This window comes from Nicotiana tabacum, chromosome 10, assembly GCF_000715075.1.
Source record: "Nicotiana tabacum cultivar K326 chromosome 10, ASM71507v2, whole genome shotgun sequence".
Lineage (NCBI taxonomy): Eukaryota > Viridiplantae > Streptophyta > Magnoliopsida > Solanales > Solanaceae > Nicotiana > Nicotiana tabacum.
The window spans coordinates 61,228,998-61,255,141 of record NC_134089.1 but is presented as its reverse complement, the minus strand read 5'-3'; the positions used below and the strand labels follow the sequence as shown (position 1 = coordinate 61,255,141).

Sequence of the window (26,144 nt, the reverse complement as noted above, 5' to 3'; positions counted from 1 at the left end):
GACATCTGGTTGACAATGGTGCTTTTTACAACAGGTGAAACGCTTGATGAAATTACAGTTGTTGCGCAGGTGAAAAGCTCGTTCCAAATAAATCTTAGCACGAATGATGATGCTCATTTCAGTCTTTGGTCAGGTGGAGGATGCCAATGTCGAGCTCCATTTCACTGAGGGAAAAATCCCAGTTTTAAGAGCCAAAAAGAGGGATGGGGCAGGAGCTGTCTGCCAATTCTGTCGTGTATACGATTCCTGGTATCTTTATCGTGAACAACTTTGCTGCATTTTGAATGTTGGATCCCTTTCATTGGAGTGCTAAAATTTTCTTCTGTAATTATTCAAAAAACTACCATGAAGAAACAACTAATTCTCATGCCTTCACTCACCTAAGAAGAGGCAAATTAGTAGCACGAACTTAGGCTAATAGTTAATAAACATTGAACAAGGCGGAATAAGGGTGAAGCAAAATAATGCCACAGGAATGAAAATGGTACAGTTCTCTTTCAGAGCACCAAACATCAGTGGTGATCAATGAATAATCAAGATTTTCTTCAGTTTTCCACAGTGGACCCTACTTTTCCATGAGAATCTCCAAAGCAGGTACAATGGATTTCCGCGCAACTAATGCAGTTAACGATGCTAAAGGGGATACTCAATTATACCAATTTATTAGAATTGAATAAGTTACAAGACTAAATAAATGGCATACGACTGCGCCCGTATACATACTGCTACACGGAGTTTGCTCTCCTCTATTTTCGTGTCTCAACTCTCCCAGCAAGTAGAAGTCGTCTTCCATCACAGTAGAAAGTCGTCTTCAATCACAGAAGATGTATGCAGAATACAACAGTTGAGAAATGATACCTCTTCTAAAGGTTACACTACTGCTGGCGTATTCAGTACTCAGGTCACACCACTGCTGGTAGTATGCAGCTCTTGAAAGAAGGATTTGCCAGCCTCATATGTCGACCAGCAAATGGCAGCAGCAGGAGCATGGAAGAGCATCCTTGGCATCCACCCTCTCATGAGACTTCTGTATCCATCTTTCTTCACTATTACTCGAAAAACATCCCTAATTGACCCACTTGTAAATCTGTCACACCCACAAACGCCCTGCAGCACATATCAAAATTTAGCAGTCTATCACCATGAATGCATCACTAGAGATTGAGCATAACCTACTCTATACAAACTTGAACTAATATTTAAATTGGACAACAGAACTGCACAAGACATGCACTTAACATGGGATTATAATTGTCCTTCAAGATGACTAGCCAGACAAGGTGGCTTCAGCTAAATATAAGAAGTACTATAAGCTCATAGCAGACTGAAACAAAATATTGTATCCATGGCCCCAGGCCCACTTATGGTCAACTCAAATTGTGATAACCAGCCAGACGGGTAGAGTAAAAGCACCATGTTTCCAACTGATAGCACAGAAATTCAATATCAGCATAGCTTCAAATATGGCCTACTGGATAGTCAGTCACACAACTACTAAAATTAAAGAATCGAAAAATATGAACAGAGGTCTTGAGAGAAGCAACTAAAGAGCACAATGTATACATTTTCTGGTGTACTTTAATAAAACCAAATACATTTCTTTTACCAATCCTGAACTTTCTTCTCGTGCACCCTAATTGGACTTTCAAAGTCACTATCATGGGCAACATCTTTGATTTGATGAAAAGAGAATTTAGGAAAGGAAAAAATTGAATATCCTCATTAGTCGTAAAGGTCTTTTGATATAGAGAACTACCAGATTTACAATAAAACTGTTTCTTTGACTTTAGCGGTACTGCTTCAGAACAAATATTTCCGCAAGAGAAAAATTTACAAAAAAAATAAATGAAATCTTACACAAATATTTCCGCAAAAGAAAAATTTTAGAAAAAATAACGAACCAGTGTGTTTCATGATCTTTGGAACCTTAAAGCAGAATATATCAATTATCTATTCTGTTGTTTCTGTTCCAGATAAACAAGAATAACAAAGATTGATAATTAGCTTGAACTCCTAATCATTCAAGAGCGAACAATGTGCACAAAATTTAGAAACAGATTCAAACAATCATCAACTGGCTCTCATCCTGGCCACACTATGACTAGGCGAAATGGGAATGCCGTCCGTTAATAGTTATGGTCAAATGTATCCTTTTCCGTTACCAAAATGGGTAAAATTTGCCCTTATTTTCAAATGGCAAAAGCTTAGCATCCCGTAATGCCATGTGTCCTATAACTAAGGTTAACTTTTGTGTACATAGGGCAAATCTGAACCTTTCACATAGTTCAGGGGCAAATTTGACCCTTCTCCCAAGTGTATTTTAATTCTTTTTTTATGATTCCTCCTTGTCTCTCCCAACTACTATTCCACCACCTATCATCCTTCCTTCCTCATTCTCTATTCCTGCCATCACTATCTCCACCACCCTCTTCCATTTCTCCCTCCCCGCTCCCATCACCACTCCACCCCTTCACTGCCAGATCCATCATTTCTCGCCTTTTTTTCACTGCCACAATTTCTCTCTCTATATATCTCTTTGTCACTCACACTTCTTTGTCGATATCGCAATAGTTCACGAAATATTATAGAGGCACCACAAACATTTCAACTTTGTTTACTTGTATGTGTTGTTTCTACCGCTCTTAAGTACAACAACAACAACCCAGTAAAATCCCACAAGTGGGGTCTGGGGAGGTAAAATATACGCAGACCTTATCCTAACCCGGAGGGATAGAGAGGCTGTTTCCGAGAGGCCCTCAGCTTTTCTACCGCTCTTAAGTAACAGTCAATTTGCAGCTCTTATGCTCATACTATTTGTTTTGAATTTATCTGCAGAAGGTACTGGAATTCTTTTATTTGAAACAAGGGGCTAGATTTTCAACAATCTTTTGACCTCTATACGCCTATGCACATGCATTAAATTAGTATACTATGTTTCATGTTCAAGTCGTTTACGGCACTCCCTCTTGTGGTGGAGGTTGTGGTAGGGTGGTGGGGACAGAGGAGGAAGGGTGATTGGTGGTAGAGGTCGTGTGGGGGGGGGGGGGTGTTTAAATAAGAAATAAAAAATTTTAAAAGACGGAAGGATGATTGGTGGTAGAGGTAGTGGCGGGGAGAAAGAAGTGGAAATCAGGAAACAAAAAGTATTTAAAAAATTAGGGAGGAGGGTCAAAAAATAAACCCTTAATTGCGAGACACATTGGCATCACTTGGTGCTAAGCTTCCGCCATCTGAAAATAAGGGCAAATATGACCCATTTTGGTAATGGCAAGTGCACATTTGACCCCAACTATTAACGGAGAACAAATATGTTCCATTTCGCATACTTCAGGTACAATATTGACCCTGGCCCTACTAAGTATTTACAAAACTTCTTGATTTAGATCACAACTTGTGGGTCCTATATCTGCCCCTTGGAGGTGGTGGATCGTGGTGGGGGTGGGAGGTAGGAAGAAGCCCCTCAAACCCTCTCAATTTTTTTCCCCCAAATCCTCTTAGATTTTTCTTTTTCCTTTTGGTAAAGGCATGTAATTCATTCATTGATGAAAAAACAGTACTAAGATTACAAGTTGCTGCCCGTGCAAAAAGTTACTTGTTCAATTTTATGTGATACTATTTCCATATTAGTTCGTTCTAAGAAGAATTCGTGCCTGCGGCGTTTTCACTAGACAGTCTTTGCCAGTAGTGTCGCCCTCCCGCTGGTTGTATGGGCGGATTATCCCTCATTAATGTTTTCTGTTAAGCTATGGATTAAAGGAACAAATATAGTTGAATGGAACAACACGCGGGTCACCGTCCACTGTGCCTTATGAGAGGTGCAGGTGGTGATGATCACCCGAAGGTATCCAACTAACGTCCTTGACAGGCACACCAAAACTGGCTAACGCTCATTACACCATTTTATATTTGAGAACAATTTAATTTTAAATTTCTCATTTTATGGTTAGTTGCATGCTTTTGAGCCACAAAATGTCATGGAAGGTTTAGGACCACAAGCTTCAAAACTCTCTTTCTTTCTTAACTTCCGCGTTGAGTCAAGCTCCGTCACATAAATTGAAACGAAGGGAGTTCTAATTAGTCAGTTAAAGATCTAATAAACTCTAACATGTCCTTCTCTGTGTGTACATTCTGTAATCTAGACCATAAAGCCAACACAAACATACATCTAGATTTCAACTTATGTCCATTGGCAGGTTTTCCTTCAAAGTACCTTTGATTTCTTTCTTCCAAATGGTCCACCGCACACATGGAGGGATAGCCTACCACATCTCTCTGAGCTCTTTGTTGTTACTTTGACCCAACCAGCTTCCAAAGGCTTCTTTGACCGACTTTGCCATACCAATTTAACATAGAAAATGTAACAAAACAACTTCCACAATTGCCTTCTGAACAACTATTTCTCCTTCAGAAAATAGCCACCTGCTGCAGGTATGATACGCATGAGTAAGACAAGAATCATGAGCTACCACATCTCTCTGAGCTCTTTGTTGTTACTTTGACCCAACCAGCTTCCAAAGGCTTCTTTGACCGACTTTGCCATACCAATTTAACATAGAAAATGTAACAAAACAACTTCCACAATTGCCTTCTGAACAACTATTTCTCCTTCAGAAAATAGCCACCTGCTGCAGGTATGATACGCATGAGTAAGACAAGAATCATGAGCTAATACCCAGCAAAAGCAAGACTTTAAAAAGAGTGTTTGATCTCCAGATTAAATTCCAAGACCTTTAGGAAAAAAATCAAAAACATGCTTTTTCTCTACTGAAAATTTTGTAATGAGATCGCCCAGTAAATCTGATTTTCATTGATCTATTTACAGCCTGTCCTCCTCTGTTAACTTAAATCCCTGATGCACATCCTTTAGCAGGTCATACAGCCTATCTGTTTCCAATCAAAACAGTCTCTTCTTATTCTCAAACCAACCATTTCTGTTATGACTTGAGTTTTTATGGTTTCACTTTTATTTGACATACTGAGTAAATCAGGATATCTAACTTAGAGTGGAGAATGACCTATCCAGGAATCATGCCAAAACTCACTATCCTCCCATCTCAAACTTTAATAACATCTGCCACTGAACTCCAACAAATTTTGGGACTCCTACACCATGAGGTCTACTCGCAACTGCTGTACTCCATCAGTCCTTTTCTCTGTACTTCTGAATTACCCTTTTCCATAATCTATTTTCCTCTGAGGAATATCTCTGTAGCCATTTTGTAAGCAGGCTCTCATTATGTATTTTAAGTCTCTTAACCCCATTCAGCTAAAACCTCCTCCCAGAATCTGTATGTGATAGGAAAGGAAACAGACGTACTATTTCCCAAAAGGTTCATTGCTAGTAAGCACAAAACAATAACATAATCCCTTATCCTAACAGATGTCATTACTTTTTTAATAGGTAAACTGATGTCGGTTCTACTGACTGCTGTTTACGGTTCTACTGACTGCACTGTTCATAAAAACAAAAACAATGCATTGTAAAAGCCTTTGCAAGAATTTTCAGAACTATACCTCAAGGCTCAATCCCAAGCTAGCTGGGGTCGGCTACAAGCATTTTCAGAAAAAAGGTAAAAAAACATTATTACATGTGCCACTACAATAAGAAACCCAGCTGTACATTTTTTAAGAATTCATTAAGCACAATTTTGAGCCAGCCAAACCAAATTCTTAATTGTTATGACCAGATTTTTTTTTAAAATCAAGTAACACGAATTCTATCGATCTGATGCATCCAGTGGATGCAATATATTAAAAACTCTGGTAGACTCCTACAAAAAGCTTAACGAGCAAACAAAGTCAAAAAAAAAGTTGATTTGCATCATTTACATCACAAGGACTGCTCCAACAAAACAATTTAAACAGTAATGGAAGGAATGTCAAGTGAAACACCCCTCAAAGGATCTCTGGGTCCTTTCCTTACATAACGTCCAAAAAGATGGTTTTAGACACGAATCAATCTTGTACCACCATCTATTTATATCGTTTCGTATGCCCTTCAACCAATGAACCCAACTATTCTTTTTTTATGAACTGGTACTTAAGCAGCTTTCAACTTCACTTAATTTGGGCAACGCCATAAATATGTATAGGATAGGTCAAAATACTTGGCCTCTATTATTATAACCAATGCATATGGAAGCACTACCTTATTAGGCCCGCAGGAAGAACAGAGTCAAGACCTCACTCGCTGTTGGCTTGGTTAAAGGTCAAGTGAGCTATGGTGAGACATAACCAAGGCTTGTCAGAGGAGCAAACCTTGCAAATGTTAAACTTATGTGTAAGTCAATACCATTCGAATATGTCACAGCTTCTTGAGATCCTACTAAAGATCATCAGATCATCCAGAAAGCCAATCTCAAATAAGCATATGCAATGCAACAATCAGTCATTGATGCGTCGAAGTATCTGGGAAATAGCTAAACATTAACACAAACAATCTAACTGGATGAGTGTGACAAAGTTCATGTTAAATGTAGTAAATCAGCACAGAAGTAGCACTTAATTGAATAAGCGCCAAAAGGAAAAATGACTTTTATGGAAACGCATACTAGGAAATCAATGTTGCATGAGACATGCTTTCAAAGAGCTTACAACCATGGATCTCAACTTCAACATAGCAAAGAGTTCCAGCACTTGAGCCGAGTAGTGGTTAAACCAAAATTGAACCAAGCCTGACTAGCTCATGAACCAACCAACCTCAGATAGCTGGCACAGTTCAACAAAATGAGCAAAATGCCTAAGTTTTGATACTTCTCTTCTTTACATCAATCACTGATAAGTAATTTATTCTTACCCTCATAACCCCCACACATAGTTAAAATTTCCAAACTTCTAGGCTTTTTCTTTGGTAACAGTTGTGATATAAGATAAAAATGTTACTTCCAGATTCTAGATGCTATTAGCATCCAAGATAAATAAATTTGCAACTTACCGGCCCAAAGAAGTATCATTTTTTCTCTTATTTCAAACGACAATACCATGTTTCTCTTCAGACCAAAATTACAGAAAGCAAAAGCAACCATTGATCTAATGACCATCCAGTCAATCTTACAGTCAGATCCTTTTGGCAGATTGTTTACAGTCAGATCCTTTTGGCAGATTGTTTACAGATTCAAGATGCTATTAGCATCCAAGATAACAAATTTGCAACTTACCGGCCTAAAGAAGTATCATTTTCTCTTCTTTCAAACGAGAATACCATGTTTCTCTTCAGACCAAAATTACAGAAAGCAAAAGCAATCATTGATCTAATGACCATCCAGTCAATCTTACAGTCAGATCCTTTTGGCAGATTGTTTACACTTTTTCCAGCACAAGCTAAAGATAGCAAATGAAAGCAGGTACATTTATGTTGAATATTTGGTGCTATTATGAATTCATGAGACATGACTGAACTTGAAAACCCGTAGCTGTCAGCTTGACTAGTTTGCTGACAAAGACAAACATGTCATGCACGCTTCTTCGAAGTAAAGCACACACACTTTTTGGGAAAAAACAAAAATTACCTAACGTACGGGAATACAGTAATCATAACATCAAAATGGTAATTAGCGCTTCTGATTTCAATATCCAATACACAAAAATGACAACTAGCTTTAGCTGCAACGAGCCTTTTAATTGTACTACAATTCAGACTATAAATCAAGCACAGGAAAATCGAAATGAAATAGAGAAGAAACACGAGAAGGAGAAAAAGAACAGTTGGCAGCAGAAGCCTCGAAATAGAAGAAGAATGAGTCATATTGAGGAAAAACTATAGGCAAAAAACAAATCAACAGAAGAAAGAATAGTAGAAGCAGAGTCAGCACAAATTAAACAAGAACAATAGGTTGAAGAGAAAGACAGTGATGAGAATATTGAAGCATATCTAGAGAGGAATCCTAGTACTCTGATAGCAAAATCCTGCTAACTAGGCAATAACTTGACGATTACACAGCGCTGACTGGGCAAAAATTGTTTGTTGACTTGACAAATCAACGATGGACTGTTAACTTGGTTAGTTAAGATAAACTGATCACTTGGCAAATCAGGTTATATGGATTCATGAATCAGCATTGGACAGCTCTGGATTCTGCCAACTAGCACTTACTAATGACATTTGCCAAAAACCAATGTACACTGCTGAAACCTGGCACTTGAGGCTCGTGGAACAGGCGTGTCATTGGACTTGAGACCTCAATCCCCATGACCACAAGGAATTAGAAGTCTCAGCTCCAATGACACGGCTTGTGGATCATGTAGCCTGAAGTCTCAGCAATGACGAGTCTATTCCACAAGGCTCATATGCCAGGCTTCAACAATGTTCAATTGTTTGCGACAAATGTCTTTAGTCAATACCATTTTGACAAAAATCCAAAGTTGTAGGACAACGATTTCGCTGTTGTGTTCATTTTAATGAGACAAAACTCTTGAAGTACTTTTCAAACAAAAGCCTCTTGAAGTTACAAAATCGGGTGGACTAAGGACAACACAAAAGATAAACACAACAAAAGATGCAATACCACTAAAACAACCACCAAATTGGCAAGACTAGCAAAGCTATTAAAAAGACGAAGAAAAAAAAAGTTTCGGCTTGGTGGGAGGTGTAAACACAAGAAAGAATAGTAGAAGAAGAGCCAGCACAAATTAAACAAGAACAATAGGTTGAAGAGAAAGACAGTGATGAGAATATTGAAGCATATCTAGAGAGGAATCCTAGTACTCTGATAGCAAAATCCTGCTAACTAGACAATAACTTGACGATTACACGGCGCTGACCGGGCAAATATTGTTTGTTGACTTGAAAAATCAACGATGGACTGTTAACTTGGTAAGTTAGTTAAGATAAACTGATCATTTGGCAGATCAGGTTATATGGATTCATGAATCAGCATTGGACAGCTCTGGATTCTGCCAACTAGCACTTACTAATGACATTTGCCAAAAACCAATGTACACTGCTGAAACCTGGCACCTGAGGCTCGTGAACAGGCGTGTCATTGGACTTGAGACCTCAATCCCCATGATCACATGGAGTTAGAAGTCTCAGCTCCAATGACACGGCTTGTGGATCATGTAGCCTGAAGTCTCAGCAATGACGAGTCTGTTCCACAAGGCTCATGTGCCAGGCTTCAACAATGTTCAATTGTTTGGGACAAATGTCTTTAGTCAATACCATTTTGACAAAAATCCAAAGCTGTAGGACAACGATTTCGCTGTTGTGTTCATTTTAATGAGACAAAACTCTTGAAGTACTTTTCAAACAAAAGCCTCTTGAAGTTACAAAATCGGGTGGACTAAGGACAACACAAAAGACAAACACAACAAAAGATGCAATACCACTAAAACAACCACCAAATTGGCAAGACTAGCAAAGCTATTAAAAAGACGAAGAAAAAAAAAAGGCTTCGGCTTGGTGGGAGGTGTAACATGCCCTCTAGTAAATGGAAGCTAGTTAGGTCTCTATTAGATCATAAAGGCTTTGACATCATGAAAAAGAGCTATGAAGAACGAATTCTTTTTGAACTGAGTAACTACTAACATACAAGAGGGCTCCTCACATAAGAGTTTTGAGCGATAGAAAAGTATCTTATCTTTTTGGATTCCTAAATATTACAGCATAATGATTAATGTAACGACCCGACCGGTCGTTTTGCCTTCTAGATCCCTGTTCCCCTATTTAAGACTTCTCGTATGTGCTTTTACTGTTTTATGACTTGCGAGGATGATTGGTTTGGTTTTGGAAGGGTTCGGGTTGAATTCGGAACACTTAGTTCCATAATAGTCGCCTGAGTTGACCAAATTTGACTTGTGTCAACATTTTGAGTAAACGACTTCGGAACAGGGATTTGATAGTTCCAATAGGTTCGTGTGATGATTTTGGACTTGTACATGTGTTCGGATCGAGTTTCGGGTAAACCGGGAGTGTTTTCGGTGCTTATTGTTGAAAGTTGGCGCCTTAAAGGTTTTAAGAGTTTCTTAAATTGGTTTGAAGTAGACTTTGGTGTTATCGATGTCCGTTTCGGATTCCGAGCCTGAGAATGGGTTCGTATGGTGATTTGTGACTTGTGCGTAAAATTTGGCGTCATTCCGAGTTGTCTATGTATGATTCGTCAAGTTCGGAGCTAGTTGAAGAAGTTTGAAGTTCATAAGTTGATTAATTTGGTTTTAGGGTGTAATTCTTAGTTTCGATGTTGTTTTACATGTTCCAAGACTTCAAGTAGGTCCGTATTATGTTTATGGACTTGTTGGTGCATTTAAACGGGGTCCCGGGTGGCTCGGTTGTGTTTCGGACCACCTGAAATTAAGTCAAAAATTGCAAAAATTCTACTGCTGGTTTTCTTCTTCGCGAACGAGGAGAAAGCCTCGCGTTCGCGATAAAGGAATTAGGGTTGGGGACTTTTGTTAAGCGCGTTCGCGAAAACGGGGTCGCAATCGCGAATCTTTGGGTCACTGGTCTCCGCGTTCGCGATCGCTGGGTCGCGTTCGCGTAGAAGGGCCTGGGTTTGGGGGCTCAACAAGTCGATGCCCTTCACGTTCGCAAAGGGCGGGTCGCGTTCGTGATGGTTGGCGGGGCTGGACTTCGCGGTCGCGTGGACCTTGTCGCATTCGCGAAGAGGTTTTTCAGGGCCTTGGCAGTTTTGCCTTCTCGATCGCGAGTGCATTATCGCGATCGCGAAAAAGGATCACCAGGCAAAAGCATTTTAAAACATGTGACTTAGGCTCATTTTCTCCATTTCCCTCAACTCTTGGCCGATTTTAGAGCTCCTTGGGGAGGGATTTTCACCTAGCATCTCAAGGTAAGTAATTCTACATAATGTGAGTTTAATACATAGATTATGGGTAGATTTTAACATAGAAATTTGTAGAAATTAAGGGATTTTGGTGAAAATTCTAGGGTTTGCTAAAAATGGGATTAGACCACGAAAATGATTATGGAATTGAATAGAAATTATATATTTGAGCTCATGGGGTCATGGGTAACATTATTATACGAAAATTTCCGGAATCCGAACACGTGGGTCCTGGGTGACTTTTAGGAACTTTCCTATTTGGGTTGGGTAATTACTCTAATAGATAAATTATGAACTTTTGAGCATATATTGATTAGTTTATCTGACGTTTGGCTAGTTTTGGATTGCTCGGCATCGATTTGAGGCAATTAGTGTGGTTGAAGAGCCGAGTAATGAACTTGGAAGCGAGGTAAGTCTCTTGCCTAATCGTGTAAGAGGGAATTTATCCCCGTAGGTGCTTACATTGTTATGTGCTACTAATTGCGGGTGTTTTTTTTGGATAAGGTAAATTGTAGTAATTAAAAGGGAGAAAACTCCCGTATACAAGAAGTATACCAAAAAGTAGAGAACTTACATCAGAACATGATTCTCTACAAATGACGCCCCATCTTCTATACAAGTAGGGGCTATATGAGTGCATCAAAAAGCAATCAAAGATAAAAGACTATTCTTAAGATGTGAAAAAGGAGACTCAATCCCTCAAAAACTCTCTTATTTCTCCCCCACTATTCACATGAGAGCTAACAGTGCGAACTTCCACGCCTTTTGCTTTCTTCTTCTACGGAAACCGGCCCAACTATATAACATTTCCTTTACAGTGCTTGGCATCACCCATTGAACACCAAAAAGATTCAGGATTGTCCTCCACAAACCCGAGGACACAGGGCAATGCAACAAAAGATGATCAACTTCTTCCCCTAAACTTTTACACATGTAGCACCAACTAACAAGTGTAATTCCTCTCTTTCGCAGATTTTCCGCAGTCAAGATCACTCCCCTCGCCACTAGCCATGCAAAAAAGCACACCTTCGTGGGCGCCTTAGGAATCCAGATCGAGGAGTATGGAAAAGTGGCCTCCTCTCTCACTAACATACTCTGGTAAAAGGACTTTACCAGAGTAACACCAACTAACACATGTAGCACCAACTAACAAGTGTAATTCCTCTCTTTCACAGATTTTTCGCAGTCAAGATCACTCCCCTCGCCACTAGCCATGCAAAAGAACACACCTTCGTGGGCGCCTTAGGAATCCAGATCGAGGAGTATGGAAAAGTGACCTCATCTCTCACTAACATACTCTAATAAAAGGACTTTACAGTGAACAAACCACCGCCACACAATCCTCATCTCCAAGAATCACAAGATCTTTGGGGCCTGTCTTGCCCATATAGAGTGTCAACAAATCTTGGAGCTCTGCAATCTCCCAATCTTGCATGTTCCTTCTAAATGAGAGGTCCCATACTACCCCCCCCCCTCCTTTCATGCACCTTGCAAATCTGTTGAACCATCAATTCCTTCTGGTTTGAAACTCTGAAAACGTGGGGGAAAGAGACCCTCAGAGTATCCTCTCCATATCACCTATGATTCCAAAAGCTGATTCTCCATCCATCTCTCACCCTGTAGGGTATGTTGCCATTGAAGGCTTCCCAATTCTTCGTGGTGCTCCTCCACATGCCACACCCGAAAGGTGTTGTGATCGCCTTGGTCCTCCAACCCCCTCCCGTGGAATCGTACTTTTCTACTATGACCTCCCTCCATAGAACATGCTCTTCTACCCCGAATCTCTACAGCCACTTCCCCAACAAAGCTCTGTTGAATACCCTAAGATCTTTTACTCCAAGTCCACCCCACTTCTTTGTGGAGTGACTGTCTGCCAATTCACTAGATGAAGCTTTCTAATTCCATCCGCCGCATCCCAAAGAAAATTCCTTTGAATCCACTCCAGTTTTTCTGTGATGCTCACAGGAGCTTGCAACAAGGACAAGTAATAGGTGGGCATACTCGATAAGGTGCTTTTAATAAGCACTTCCTTACCACCTTTTGACAAGTACCATTTCTGTCAGCCTACTAATATTTTTTCAACCCTTTCAATCACTGGATTCCAAAGCGTAGTATCCTTATGCGAAGCGCCCAATGGGAGACCTAGGAAAGTAGTGGGAAGAGAGTTCACCTTACATCTGAGAACATAAGACAAAGCATCGATGTTAGCAACCTCAACCACCGGGAAAATCTCACACTTGCCGAGGTTGTTTTTGAGTCCCGATACTATCTAAAACCACTGCAGGACCTGCTTCAGGCAGGTCAACTGATCTATGTCGGCATCATAGAAAACCAGGGCATCATCCGCAAAAAGTAAATGAGACTCTTCGAGCAATGGGCGCCCCGATCGGAGCTGAGAATCATCTCAAAAAGCCTCCGCCAGCCGCACGATCCATCATTTTACTCAGAGCATCCACCACTAGAATGATAGCATGGGGATAGGGGGTCACCTTGCCGGAGACCCTTGGAGCTACCAAAGAAACCACACGGGCTACCATTAACCAGGATAGAGAATCTGACTGAGGAAATGCAGAACTTGATCCATTCCCTCCATCTTACCCCAAACCTCATCCGCAACATAATGAAATCCAGGAATTCCCAATTGACATGGTCGAAAGCCTTCTTAAGATCCAACTTGCATAGTAAGCCGAGTTCTCTCTTTTTCCTTCTGGAGTCTACAAGTTCACTTGCCACCAGTGAAATTAAAAGCGCGCCTAAGCGCAAAAGCGAGGCGCACAAACACTTTGCCGCTCTGCGTGACCTCAAGCGAGGCGCGTGTGTTAGAGGAGTTTTACTTCCTTTTTTAATATCATAGTAAGTTAGTCTGTCACAGTTCCCTAGACCATACTTATGGTAAATAGCCAGGGAAATATGGAAAAACTATTTAAGGGAGCAAATCAGATTTCCCAAAAAATTAAAAAAAGAGAAGATGATGGAATTATAAGAAGACCAAAGGAGTCGAAGGAATTCAACAGAAAAAGACAAAATCGAACAACTGCAGCGGAACAAGCCTCTATAACAGGTCTTCTTCTCTTCTCTGTTTCTTTATCTCCTAATACTTTTTGTATGCCTCTCTCTTCTACTCATTTTTTTCTTCTTTTATTCTTTCTTTGTAATAAGAGATACAGACAAAAGAATTCTCCATTAAAAGATGAGTATTTGACTGAGTTGACTTTTTCTTGTGATTAAGTATTTTGCTATTTTTCCTTTTGGGTAAAGTGAATAAACTAGTAAAGTTAGAAAATAAATGGGTTTGGTGCTGAAAGTTTATAGTTAGAAAATTTTGTAGAATTAAATGGGACACTTATCCTTGTTTGATGATTCATGTTGTCTAACTTATATAACTATCGCTATATATGCAACACCTGTAAAGAGACTAAGAGAGGATAAAGACATAAATAGTGGACTCCACACTTTCTTAGAAGTCATGGCATAGTGGTGGACCCCAGTAGTGTTCACCTTTATATTCTTGTTGTATATCATTATTTAACAATTATAATTGCATGCAAAATGTCATAATATTAATTTATTTTATTTCAGAATTAAACGGTAGAGGTTCTGTCTACCTTATATATTTTATTGTATATTATTATTTAAAAATTATAATTGCATGCAAAATGCATTACATATTACTTTTTAATAAGTTTTCAGAATTATAAATGACAGAGGACTGTCCAGCTTTATGTTCTTGTTATGTATGACTCCCTCCGTTTCATATTATATGAGGTAGTTTGACTCGGCACGGAGTTTAAGAAAAAAAAAAGAAGACTTTTGAAACTTGTGGTCTTAAAAGCTTAAGAGGTAAAAAGTTTGTGGGGCCATGACATTTGTGTGGCTATAAAAGCTTCTCATTAAGGGTAAACGGGTAAAATGAAAGAGTTTAAAGTTAAATTATTTCCAAATTTAGAAATGTGTCATTTGTTTTGGAACAGACTAAAAAGGAAATTACTCCATTTAATATGAAACAGAGGGAGTACTATTTACAAATTATAATTTCTCGCAAGATGCATTATATATTTTTTTTTATTTTTTCCAGAATTAGAAATGGCAGAGGATTTGTCCAAAGTCAATCAAAGGGATCCTGGCTAGAAATATAATCATTTGAAGGATCCTAATGACACTACAAGAGTCACATGCAATTTTTGTGGAAAAACCACCACGGGTGGAATTAATCGGGCAAAACAACATTTGATTGGGAACTTTAGGAATGCAGGAAAGTGTGCAGTATGCCCACAGGAGGTTAGAGAGGAATTGAAAAATTACATGGAGGAGAAAAAGATAAGAAAGGAAGTCTATACTAACGAATTTTCTGGACTTGATGAGTTTGATTATCAAGACGATGTTGGTGGAGAAGATGAAGTCCACGAGATAATTCATAAGAAAAGAGGTGGAGGAAGCTTTCCTAGTGGCTCTAGTAAGAAATTGGCCAAAGGAAAGGGACCCATGGATGTGTTTCTACAAAAACAAGGAACACTTAGGCAAACAAATATCAAAGATTCATGTGATAAAGAAGCAAAAGCCATGACAATTCAAAAAGTTGCTCGCTTCTTTTACGATAATGGGATCCCATTCAATGTTGCTCGCTCAAAAAGTTTTAAGGAAGCAGTTGAGGCTATAGGAAGGTGTGGTCCAAACTTGAAGCCTCCAAGCTACCACGAATTAAGGGTTCTGTTACTTAGGAAGGAGGTTGAGTTAACCAATGAGATTATAAACAAACATAAAGAAGAATGGTTGAAGTATGGATGTTCCATTATGGCGGATGGATGGTCAGATAGAAAAGAAAGAACTTTGATTAATCTTTTGGTGAATTCTCCGCATGGAACAGTGTTTATGGAGTCGATAGATGCTTCCTCATTTGTTAAGACCGGAGAGAAACTATGTGAATTGCTTGATAGATACGTGGAGCGTGTTGGAGAGTATAATGTGGTTCAAGTTATAAGTGATAATGGTAGCAACTTTGTGTTGGCTGGTAATAATTTATTGCTTTAAATGTTTTAAGTTTTATGTTTTACTTTCTAATATCGATTCAAAGTTCTGATCCCTAAATTTTAACATATCTATCAACTTTTTTTCTATAGCTGATTTCTAAATTTTAGCATATCTATTTACTTTTTTTCTATAGGTCAACTCTTACAGAAAAAAAAAAAGAAGACACATATACTGGACGCCATGTGCAGCCCAATGTATAGATCTTATGTTGGAAGACATAGGGAAGATTCCAAACATTAAGAAGACCCTTCAAAGAGCAATTGCCCTTGTCGGTTTCATTTATGGGCACTCATGAGTCTTAAATATGATGAGAGATTTCACAAAAAATAAAGAGTTGGTGAAATGTGGGATTACTCGATTTGCAACAAGTTTTCTGACTTTGCAACGGTTGCATGGTCAAAAAACTAATTTGCGAGCAATGTTTACATCTGACAAATGGGGGATTAGTAGATGGTCCAAGTTACCAAAGGGCAAAAGTGTAGCTCATACCGTCTTGATGACAACATTCTGGTACCAGGTTGTGTATATTTTAAAAATAATGGGGCCTCTTGTTAAAGTGTTGCGATTAGCTGATAATGAGAAAAAACCTGCAATAGGGTATATTTATAAAGCCATGGATAGAGCTAAGGAGGCTATTGCAAAGGCATTTGACGGGAATATTGCAAAGTATAAAGATATCTTTAAGATTATTGATGAAAGATGGCAATGCCAATTGCATCATCCATTACATGCAGCTGGACATTATCTAAATCCAGAGTACTTCTATCAAAATTCAGCAATTGAAAATTGTAGAGAAGTAACAGATGGGTTGTATGCTTGTATTGAAAAATTGGTTCCAAGCACTGAAGTACAAGACAAGATTATATCTGAGATACCACTGTACACTAAAGCTGAACAACAATTTGGCCTTCCGATTGCAAAAAGATCTAGAACGACAAGATCTCCTGGTAACTGAAAATATTAACCTTTAAATTCACAATTATTAGTTTATGTTTAAAATTTTACTTAATACTTACATAGTTACATTAACTTAGAAATAACGATGGTCAACATAACACTTTTTACAGTTGAATGGTGGAATTTATATGGTAATTCAGCTCCTCATCTCCAAAAATTGGCCATTAGAATATTGGGTTTAACGGCTAGTGCTGCTAGGTGTGAGCGTAACTGGAGCGTATTTGAGCATGTAAGTACTCATAATGTATACTTTTTATTTATTTTCTTTGCTTAGTTAATCAATTAGACTATATCACTAATATTAAAATATTCCATGCAACAGATCCATACCAAAAAAAGAAACAGATTGGAGCATCAAAGATTGAATGACCTAGTGTATGTCAAGTATAATCGTGCTTTAAAAGCCCGTTATGACTTGCGGAGTGTTATTGATCCAACCTCATTAGATAACATTGATCATAGTAATGAGTGGCTGGTCGGGAAGATGGGTGTTAATGCGGAAGCAGAAGATGAGTTGGTGTTTGGTGATGATAGCTTGACTTGGGGTGATGTTGCAAGAGCGTCGGGTAGTGAGGACATGTTGGCATACACAAGGCAACAAAAGAGACAGTCAGGAGTTATTGCAACCAATGCCTCAAGCTCCCGAGCTCCACATATTGAGTCTGTTGACATAGAAGATGAGATTGATTCTAATGAGTCAGGGGAAGGGGAGATTGGTGGCTAGTGACACCAATGAGAATCACCCTATTGAGGAGGATTATACGGAGGAACATTATTTTAGTGATTAGAAGTGGAATCTAGAATGAGTTTATATTTCCTTATTAAGACTTCAATTGATGATTTGATGAAGTTTTACTTCATTATAAGCAATATATATTTATTATTTATGTGTCTATTATGTTCTCTAAATATTAGATATATATATTTAAAAAATTCTTCATAGTGCGCTTTTTTTCAGTGAAGGCCACGCTAAAGCCCTGTTGGAGGCTTTTCGCTTTTGACTCCAACAGGGCTTTAGCGCTTTTTTGCGCTTTTCGTTTTTGACAACACTGTTTGCCACCAAAGCAGCATCCAGGATCTGCCTACCTTTCACAAACGCATTCTGGGAGGACGAAACAGACACGTCAAGAACCTTCTTGAGTCTATTGGATAGCACTTTAGAAATAATCTTGTAAATGCTCCCCACGAGACTAATAGGCATGTAGTCTCTGATACAAGATGCACCTTCTTTCTTAGGCACAATGGTAATAAAAGAAGCATTGATACTTCTCTCGAAAACACCATTCACGTGGAAGTATTCAATGGCTTCCATCAACTCCCCCTTAATGGTGTCCCAACAGAGCTGGAAGAAGGCCAAAGAGAAACCATCAGGCTCGGGGGCCTTATCACCAGCACAACTCGACACAGCCTCGTGCACCTCCTCCTCCTCGAAAGCCCTCCCTAGCCACTCACTGTCTCCCTCCCCTATGTGGTTGAACTCTATTCCCCCCAAAGTAGGCCTCTAACTAACTTCCTCTTTGTATAAGTTCTCATAAAACCCCACTATCGCCCCTTTTACCTCCTCCTCTCCCTCAATCCTCACCCCATCCACAACTAAGGACTCTATGAAGTTTCTACGATTTGCAACCGCAACCCTGTGGAAAAACTTGGTATTCGAATCCCCCTCCTTTAACCAGAGCGCCCTCGATTTTTGCCGCCAACTAGTCTCATGTGTTATTGCTAACTCGACTATTTCCCTCTTAACCTCCCCCAATCTCGCTTTCTCAGATTCATCTAACTCCCTCGCCCCTTCCCCTCTCTCTAACCCCCAATTCATGTATAAGCTCCCTCATTTTAACCTCTACCCTCCCAAAAACCTTCTTATTCCACCTAATAATATCTCCCTTGAGCAATTTAAGTTTCTTCGAAAGACGAAATGAAGGTGTCCTTGATACCCCGTAGCTTGTCCGCCATTCTTTCACTTTGTCACCAAACCCTGGCACTTTCAACCACATGATCTCTAATCGGAAAGGAGCACGCACCCCTCTCCCTCTGCATCCATCTAGCAAGATAGGCAAATGATCTGAAGTCAGCCTACGTAAAGGAATTTGCAGCACATTCGGCACCAGCTCATCCCAGGGGGGCGATATCAGAAATCTATCAAGTCTAAACCTTTCCTCCGCCCTGGCCCAAGTAAACCTTTCCCCTGACAGAGGAAGGTCAGTGAAAAAGTAATCATTGATGAAGTCAGAAAACTACTCCATGGCCCTCGAATTCAGGCTACACCCTAATCTCTCCTAGTCCTCCGGGAATCTAATAGTGTTAAAGTCTCCCCCTAGAACCCATGGAATGTCCTATTCCCCCATAACATTGGCATGTTCCTCCCAGAAAGACACCTTGGACCCTTCTCCTACCGATCTGTACACTCCCCCAAATCCTCACTCCAACCCACTCACTCTATCTTTGACAAGAGTCGCTAAAAAAAACTCCCTTCTTAATCTCCTTTACCTCCAAGCTTCTATCATCCCACATAAGAAGAATACCCCCAGCACCTCCCGATGCTGTGACCCAGTCATATTTTACCCAACTACCTCCCAGGCACTCCTCACAATCGCATCCGACAAAACTTCCATTTTTGACTCCTGAAAACAAACTAGGTTGGCACCCACTCTCTAACTCTCACTTTGATGATGGCCCTTTTGTTTAGGCCATTCATCCCCTCACATTCCATGAAAGAATCTTAACTTCCATAAGTAACAATATCCCCATTTTCCCCACCCCACCCACCCTAGCCAAGCTCCCTTCCTCCCTGTCACACACCCAGCCCCACCCGGCCCCTTCTCTGGTACACTACTACATCCCCTAAATTATTTTGCTTAACACCTTGACCCAACTCCCTCCCTGCACTATCATAAAAAGACTGTTGCTCAATCTCCCTCAACAGTTCTAACACCCTATCTTCCTTCCCTTCAAAAGAAACACCTAAGAACTTCCCAAAGTTTAATAGTTTATCCTCTATCCAGAAGGACATATTCCCTCCTCCAATCCGTGACGAAATTGGACAGGCGTCTTCTATTTGTACCTTTTCCTTGCTCCTACCGAAGTAATACAGGACCATAGCATTGCTAGCAATAGAAACTTTAGATGCCGGAAGGATCTCACCATTTCCTTGAGAGGCACCAACCTCTGAGATTAACACCCCGCTGCTGTAGGAATGTCCAGAAACGCCAGCAGTGTAGCGGAAAGGAAAAGAGCATGGAACCTTTGGCGGCATATTAACTGGAATTGTTGGTTGGGTAATAACATCAATTGGGGCATGCGCAACAATCTCCCTAGAAGAAGGAGCTTGAAGTGTAACCTCAGCACAGCTAAGCACAGGAGAAGATAAGGGGCGATGGAGTTGGGTCCATCAGAGGCGGGAGGCCGTGGAATAACACCACCAGCTTTAGCCGGTGCTGCCCCTGAAGTAACGGCCATCGAAAGAGGGGCGCAAGACACTAGAGCTCGGAGAAGAAATATCACTGTGTGAAGCACCATTGGCAGAAGAAGAATGAGCGATTGTTCCCATATGCTCAGGAGCCTTATCAGACGCAACTTGAAATAATTTGGGCCCCTTAGGATCAATTCTAATAGGATTGGGAAAAGTTGTTGGGCCCATGTGTGGAGGCCCAAGCCTATACTTGCTGAAAACTTGCCCGGCCCTATGTAATTAAAAGAGGACCGACTCATTCTGCCTTTCCAGCCCGCATCACTAACCCAGGGGCATTCACGTCTTTTCCTCCTGATAAAATTTTGTCTTCTTCTCCCCAATTCAAACCCCCCGTCTCCTCTCGATCTAACTTCTCATTCCTGCTTAGCCCACTAATCCGATGAGCCCTCCCCTACCCTCAAAGACTGATTTCCCCTTCCTTCTCTTCTATTTGACCTACCCTTTTGTTCTGCCACAATCACAGGCATAAAGATAGGGCAAAATTTAGGGTTCAACCAAACCCTATAACTCAAGTAGTCATCTTCCACCACAGTGGAGACAGGGATTCTACCCCCTTTCCTCACCACAATCTTCACTCTCGACAGAGAGTGTAGGCTGCAAGTGACATCAATAAAGCCCCCACAGATTTTCCCAATCTTCTTAAATAGGTCAAGACACCAAAGATGCACCGGGAGACATACCATGTTGACCACCAATGTTATGCTGGTGAAACGAGGGTCGAGACACCCATCGTGCTCCACCCATCTGTCTAGCTTTAAGAAGTTCCCATCGAACCACATGTTTCCTCTGACAAGAATTTTTGAAGCTTGAGACTCGTCAACAAATCAAAAGAGATATTGTGTGTCCCCCAATTGAGATATTTTCAGCCCGTCCTTGACGTTCCACGCCTCTGCTGCCCAGTTCCTAACAGTCTCTGGAGAACCAACCCATTTGGAGAAAGATCCAATCAGACAAGATTCAAAGAAACCCTTGCGCCTGAGAGTGTGCTCCTCGGACAGCGAAAAGTGCGGCTCCTGCCCTACGCCGAGCTTTCTGTGGCATCTTCCTTCAAGTTATAGGGCTGGCCAAGAGGCTGCTTTGATGAAAGACATGTTTTTCAGTTTTCTAGATTCTAGAGAGAAATAGGAACTTCTCTCTGTATAGTCCATGGTAGCTAAATGCGGCTACCCCAAAAGCCTCATTAGGAGGCTAACTGAAGAAGAGGAAGTGAAATCTGGCCGAAAAAAGCCTCACCCGTCGCCAGAAAATAGTAAAAGTGGTCGGAAGTTGGAAGTTGGTGGATGGGTGGGGTCGGAATAGCCTCGCGAAGAGGTTGTTTGAAGAAAAAAACTTGATATCAGGCCTGGAAAGGCGTCACGCGCGATGAGAGGTCGCCGAAGCTCTGCCGCACGTGACGGCCCGTGGGGGATCGTACGCCGGAGGTGTTGTACGTACGGACGAGGTGACGAGAGTCCGTACGTAGCTAAAAGCATGTTCATGTTCGGGTAGACTTAGGACTTTATCATGCAATATTTGTACTATTTGAACTCAATTTGTTAGTTTAATAACTTGAATTTATAATTGAAATTGGATTTGGGATTTTGTTAAACCGAGCTCCATTATCCTGAGTTTTGGCGGAATACTTGATAGAGGTGGAATTTATGCCTTCTTTGAGTACCATTCTTGTATTGTAGTCGGTGACTGTAGTTCGTAGAGTTTCTCTATTCTTGTGGATCGGGCCGGATGCCTCGGCAGCATATTTGAGATGCATCTATGGTTTGCGCCGGTTGACCCTCGGCAGTGTACACGATTATTCTGGATCGGATCGTACGACCACGGCGTAACTCATGCGTAATATTGGTAAGAGTTAGAATATACATGATATTTCCTTCATGACTTGAGATTTGATAATTACTTGATGGCTCTTATTTGTTGAGATGGCATGTGATATTTGGGGATTTAAACCGATATCATGATTAAAGGATCACGTTATTTATTGTTTCTTACTCTATTGTCACTGTTGTATTTCATGCCTATTTAAAATTCTTGTACTTTATTTATTGACCACTAGAAAGTGTCGATGTCGCCCCCTCGTCACTAATGTTAGGCTAGATACTTACTGAGTACACGTTGATTTACGTACTCATGTTGCACTTCTGCACAAATTGTGCAGGTACTGAGGTAGATACATCTGGTATCCATTCAGGCGTGCATCAACATTATCTGGAGACCTAGTGGTGAGCTACTTTCCATGCTCCGATCCGCAGCACCCAGAGTCTCCTCCTTCTTGTATTTACTATTTTTGTCTATTTTATTTCAGACAGTACGTGTAGAGATTTTGTATATTCTACTAGATTGCTCGTGCACTTGTAACACCGGGTTTTAGGAATTTCTAGTAGAAGTTTATGTTTTTGCCTAACATTATTACCATTATATATATATATGGGGTTACATCAAGGATCTGCACTCAACCCTTATTTGCTCTGGCAATGGACGCACTGACGTACCATATTCAAGGGGAGGTGCCATGGTGTATGTTATTTACTGATGATATAGTTCTGATTGATGAGACGCGAGGAGGTGTTGACGTGAGGCTGGAGGTTTGGAGACAGACCCTTAAGTCAAAAGGTTTCAAGTTGAGCAGGACTAAGACTGAATACTTGGAGTACAAGTTCAACGATGTTACGGAGGAAGTGGACAGTGACGTAAGGCTCGATTCACAAGTCATCTCCAAGAAAGAAAGTTTTAAGTACCTTGGGTCGATTATCCAGGGGATCAGGGAGATCGATGAGGATGTTACACACCGTATAAGGCAAGTTGGATGAAATGAAGGTTAACATCTGGCGTTTTGTGTTGACAAGAAGGTGCCCCCGGGACTTAAAGGTAGGTTCTACAGAGCAGTGGTTAGACTAACCATGTTGTATGGGTCAGAATGTTGGCCAGTTATGATTGCCCATACCCAGAAGATGAAAGTAGCAAAAATGAAGATGTTGAAATGGATGTGCGGGCACACAAGGTTGGATAAGCTTAGGAATGAAGATATTCGAGCAATGGTGGGCGTGGCTCCTATGGACGACAAAATACGGGAAGTGAGGCTTAGATGGTTCGGGCATATGTAGAAGAGAAGTCTAGATGCCCCGGTTAGGAGGTGCGAGCGGTTGGCTCTGACGAGTATGAGGAGAGGTAGAAGGCGGCCTAAGAAGTATTGAGGAGAGGTGATCAGGCAGACATGACGCAACTTGAGCTCACCGAGGACATGACCCTTGATAGGAAGGTATGGAGGGAGAGCATTAGGGTTGAAGGTTAGTAGGTAGTTGAGCGTTTTTCTACACTGTTTTGAGTGTAAGTCTAGTCGGTCAGTGTCATGTTTTAGTATGTCAGAGGTTCGTGTTGTGCTCGTACTATTTTCTAGGACATTGTCAATGCATTGATTATTGATATTACTTTTCCAAGTATATTTTCTGACTCATGGCTCGCTGGTACTATCTTTTTGGTGATGTTGTTGTTATTATTCTATTGTCGCATTTCATATTCTTGTGCCGAGGGTCTATTCGGAAACAGCCTCCTACCAGGGTAGGGGTAAAGTCTGCGTACACACTACCCTCTCCAGACCCACTTGTGGCATTATACTGGGTTGTTGTTGTTGTTGTTTGGATATGTATATATATATATATATATATATATATATATATATATATATATATATATATATATATATATATATATATATATATATATATATATATATATATATATATGCGTTATATCACCATGATCTTTATACTTAGTTTCTTCATCAAATAAAAAATTATGATTCAAAAGTAATAAAATGAATAATTAATTTGATAGTTCACTGTTGGCTTGCCTAACGGCGTCGTTGGATGCCATAACAGCATCGTTGGACGCCATAACAGCATCGTTGGACGCCATAACAGCCTATAGTGGGTTTGAGGTCCTGACAATTAAGATGATTCTTTATTATTCACTTAACTACAACAATGATACATTCATTAACTGATCAACAAAGAAACAATGACATAATTGTCAAGTGTATTCTACATAATTATTTTAATGACATGCAACAGCCAACAAGTACAATAAGCACATACTCATGCTAAACTTTTCAGTTTTCTGGCTAGTTAGCTTGGAGTAACTTGGCTATAAATCTGTGATTACCCATAAATAGGAAAAATCCCGCCTTTTCACGAGCACACAGGTAATTTTAGTTTTTTCTTTTCTAGCTTATAAAAATACAACAGGGGAAATTGAGCAGATCCAGAAAGAAGAGTTAAATACCTGACACTGCAATTGTGTCTTCACAACATCAAGAGGCGTCGTAACCAATGCCGCGGAAGCACCAGCTGCTGCCCCAGCAGTAGCATGAACTATTAATCGTTCATCGCTGGCATTCTCCGGCGATACCTCCGTTAAACCCTTCTTGACAGCCTCATACGTAGCAAAGTGCACAGCTGTATATGGAGCATTCATTAGAACCGTAGTCCCATAGGACGCATAAAATGCCCTAAACCCTTCCTCATTCAAAACCCTCTTCACACAATCCAACACTCCCTTATAAGGACTACTGCTCAACTGCAACCTCTGCTTCACCATATCCATTGGAGTAAACACAGCATCACTAGCAACTGTCGCGAAAACCCCCGAAATGGCATGGGCTGCAGAATTATTTGGATTTCCACAGGAAAATCTCTTCTTACAATTCTCATAAACAGAGAAATAAACCGCATGAGCTGGACCAGCACCAAGAGCCATCGCTCCAATGCCACGGTAAAGTCCAGCAATGCCTTCAGTTTGAACAATGGACCGAAAAGCCTGACGGATGCTAATGGACTTGATAGGGCAAGAACCAATGGCTTGCATTTGGGTCTTGATTGTATCAACTGGGAACATGGCCATGTGTTCCACCATACCAGCTACAGAGCCCGCAATCATGAATTGCCAAAACTGAAGCCCATCGTGTGCCGGCGATACTATAATATCAGGATGGAAATCGGATGGCTGAGGGATGGATATAAGGTCTGGTTGTTGAAATTTGGGGGAGGCATCGGTGGCCATTGAGACAAATCGGAAAAGTGAAGAAAATTAGGGTTACTGAAGATGTTGCAGAAATTTCGGCTGCAGGTACGGGTTGATATCAAATGGGTTTCCGCCATACAGGGATTAGAAGCTCATCTGGGCGGCGCAGTTGAGCTATTGGAGTAACGGGGAAGAAAGAAGAAGGAAATGGAGAAAATTAAGCCCAACAAATTTTTTACTTTTCGAGGGTTGGGCGGGAATTTTCCAAGAATTGGGGGATTTTTTATTGATAATTAAACTAGTAAAGTTAGGCCTGTTATAAAATAATTACTGTAAAATAAATAAACTCAAGAGAAGTAGAGAGAGTAGTTGATATATTATTCAACTTTACAAACTGACGTAGATAATGAACTGAAATCTCCTCTATTTATTGAAGAAAGTAAGTTGTTGTGTAAGCTGCTACTATATTAGATATGGATAATCTTCTACTGAGGGTAATATTTATTCATAACGGAGTATTGAAAGGATAAGCTCATTGTACGAGGTATAGATCATCTTCTTCTGGGATAAGCTCATTATACCTGGTATGGATAATCTTCTATCGAGGTAATATTTATCCATAACCGGGTACCGAAGTGATAAGCTTCTTCAGGAGGCTTATTTCCAATAGAGTACTAAATAGATAAATATATTTACGGCGGAGTCCCATATGGATAAGCTTCTTCAGGAAGTTTATTTACAATAGAGTACTAAATGAACATCCATAATATAATATATCTATAACAAGGCCTCATTTATTTTTTTTTAAATTAAGACGTCTGAATATCAAGATGTGTATTAAGATTAAGACATTTGAATCTGAATATATTAAGATGTGTATTAAAATCTGAATACTAAATAAT

At 40.3% G+C, this 26,144-nt stretch overlaps 2 protein-coding genes across 4 annotated transcripts; one reads left to right on the top strand and one right to left on the bottom strand.

Annotated features, from left to right (window-relative positions):
• Positions 1–479: 479 nt before the first annotated feature.
• Positions 480–25,512, bottom strand: LOC107823760 (uncharacterized). 3 transcript variants are annotated; one of them, XR_012695519.1, is made up of 3 exons: positions 24,505–25,511; positions 4,211–4,625; positions 971–1,107 (listed from the first exon to the last, which is right to left on the bottom strand). XR_012695519.1 is itself a non-coding variant. In XM_075222907.1 (3 exons), exons 1-2 carry the CDS (start codon positions 25,279–25,281, stop codon positions 6,184–6,186), a joined length of 852 nt encoding a protein of 283 aa, XP_075079008.1. In that variant the 5' UTR covers positions 25,282–25,512; the 3' UTR covers positions 973–1,107; positions 6,149–6,183. The 3 variants fall into 3 exon arrangements, 2 of the variants coding, with proteins under 2 accessions (XP_075079007.1, XP_075079008.1); XM_075222907.1 differs by lacking the exon at positions 4,211–4,625 and adding an exon at positions 6,149–6,258 and having other exon boundaries at positions 973–1,107; positions 24,505–25,512; XM_075222906.1 differs by lacking the exon at positions 4,211–4,625 and having other exon boundaries at positions 480–1,107; positions 24,505–25,507.
• Positions 16,108–16,758, top strand: LOC107832094 (uncharacterized). Its single transcript, XM_016659907.2, has one exon. It carries the CDS (start codon positions 16,108–16,110, stop codon positions 16,756–16,758), a length of 651 nt encoding a protein of 216 aa, XP_016515393.2.
• Positions 25,513–26,144: the final 632 nt, after the last annotated feature.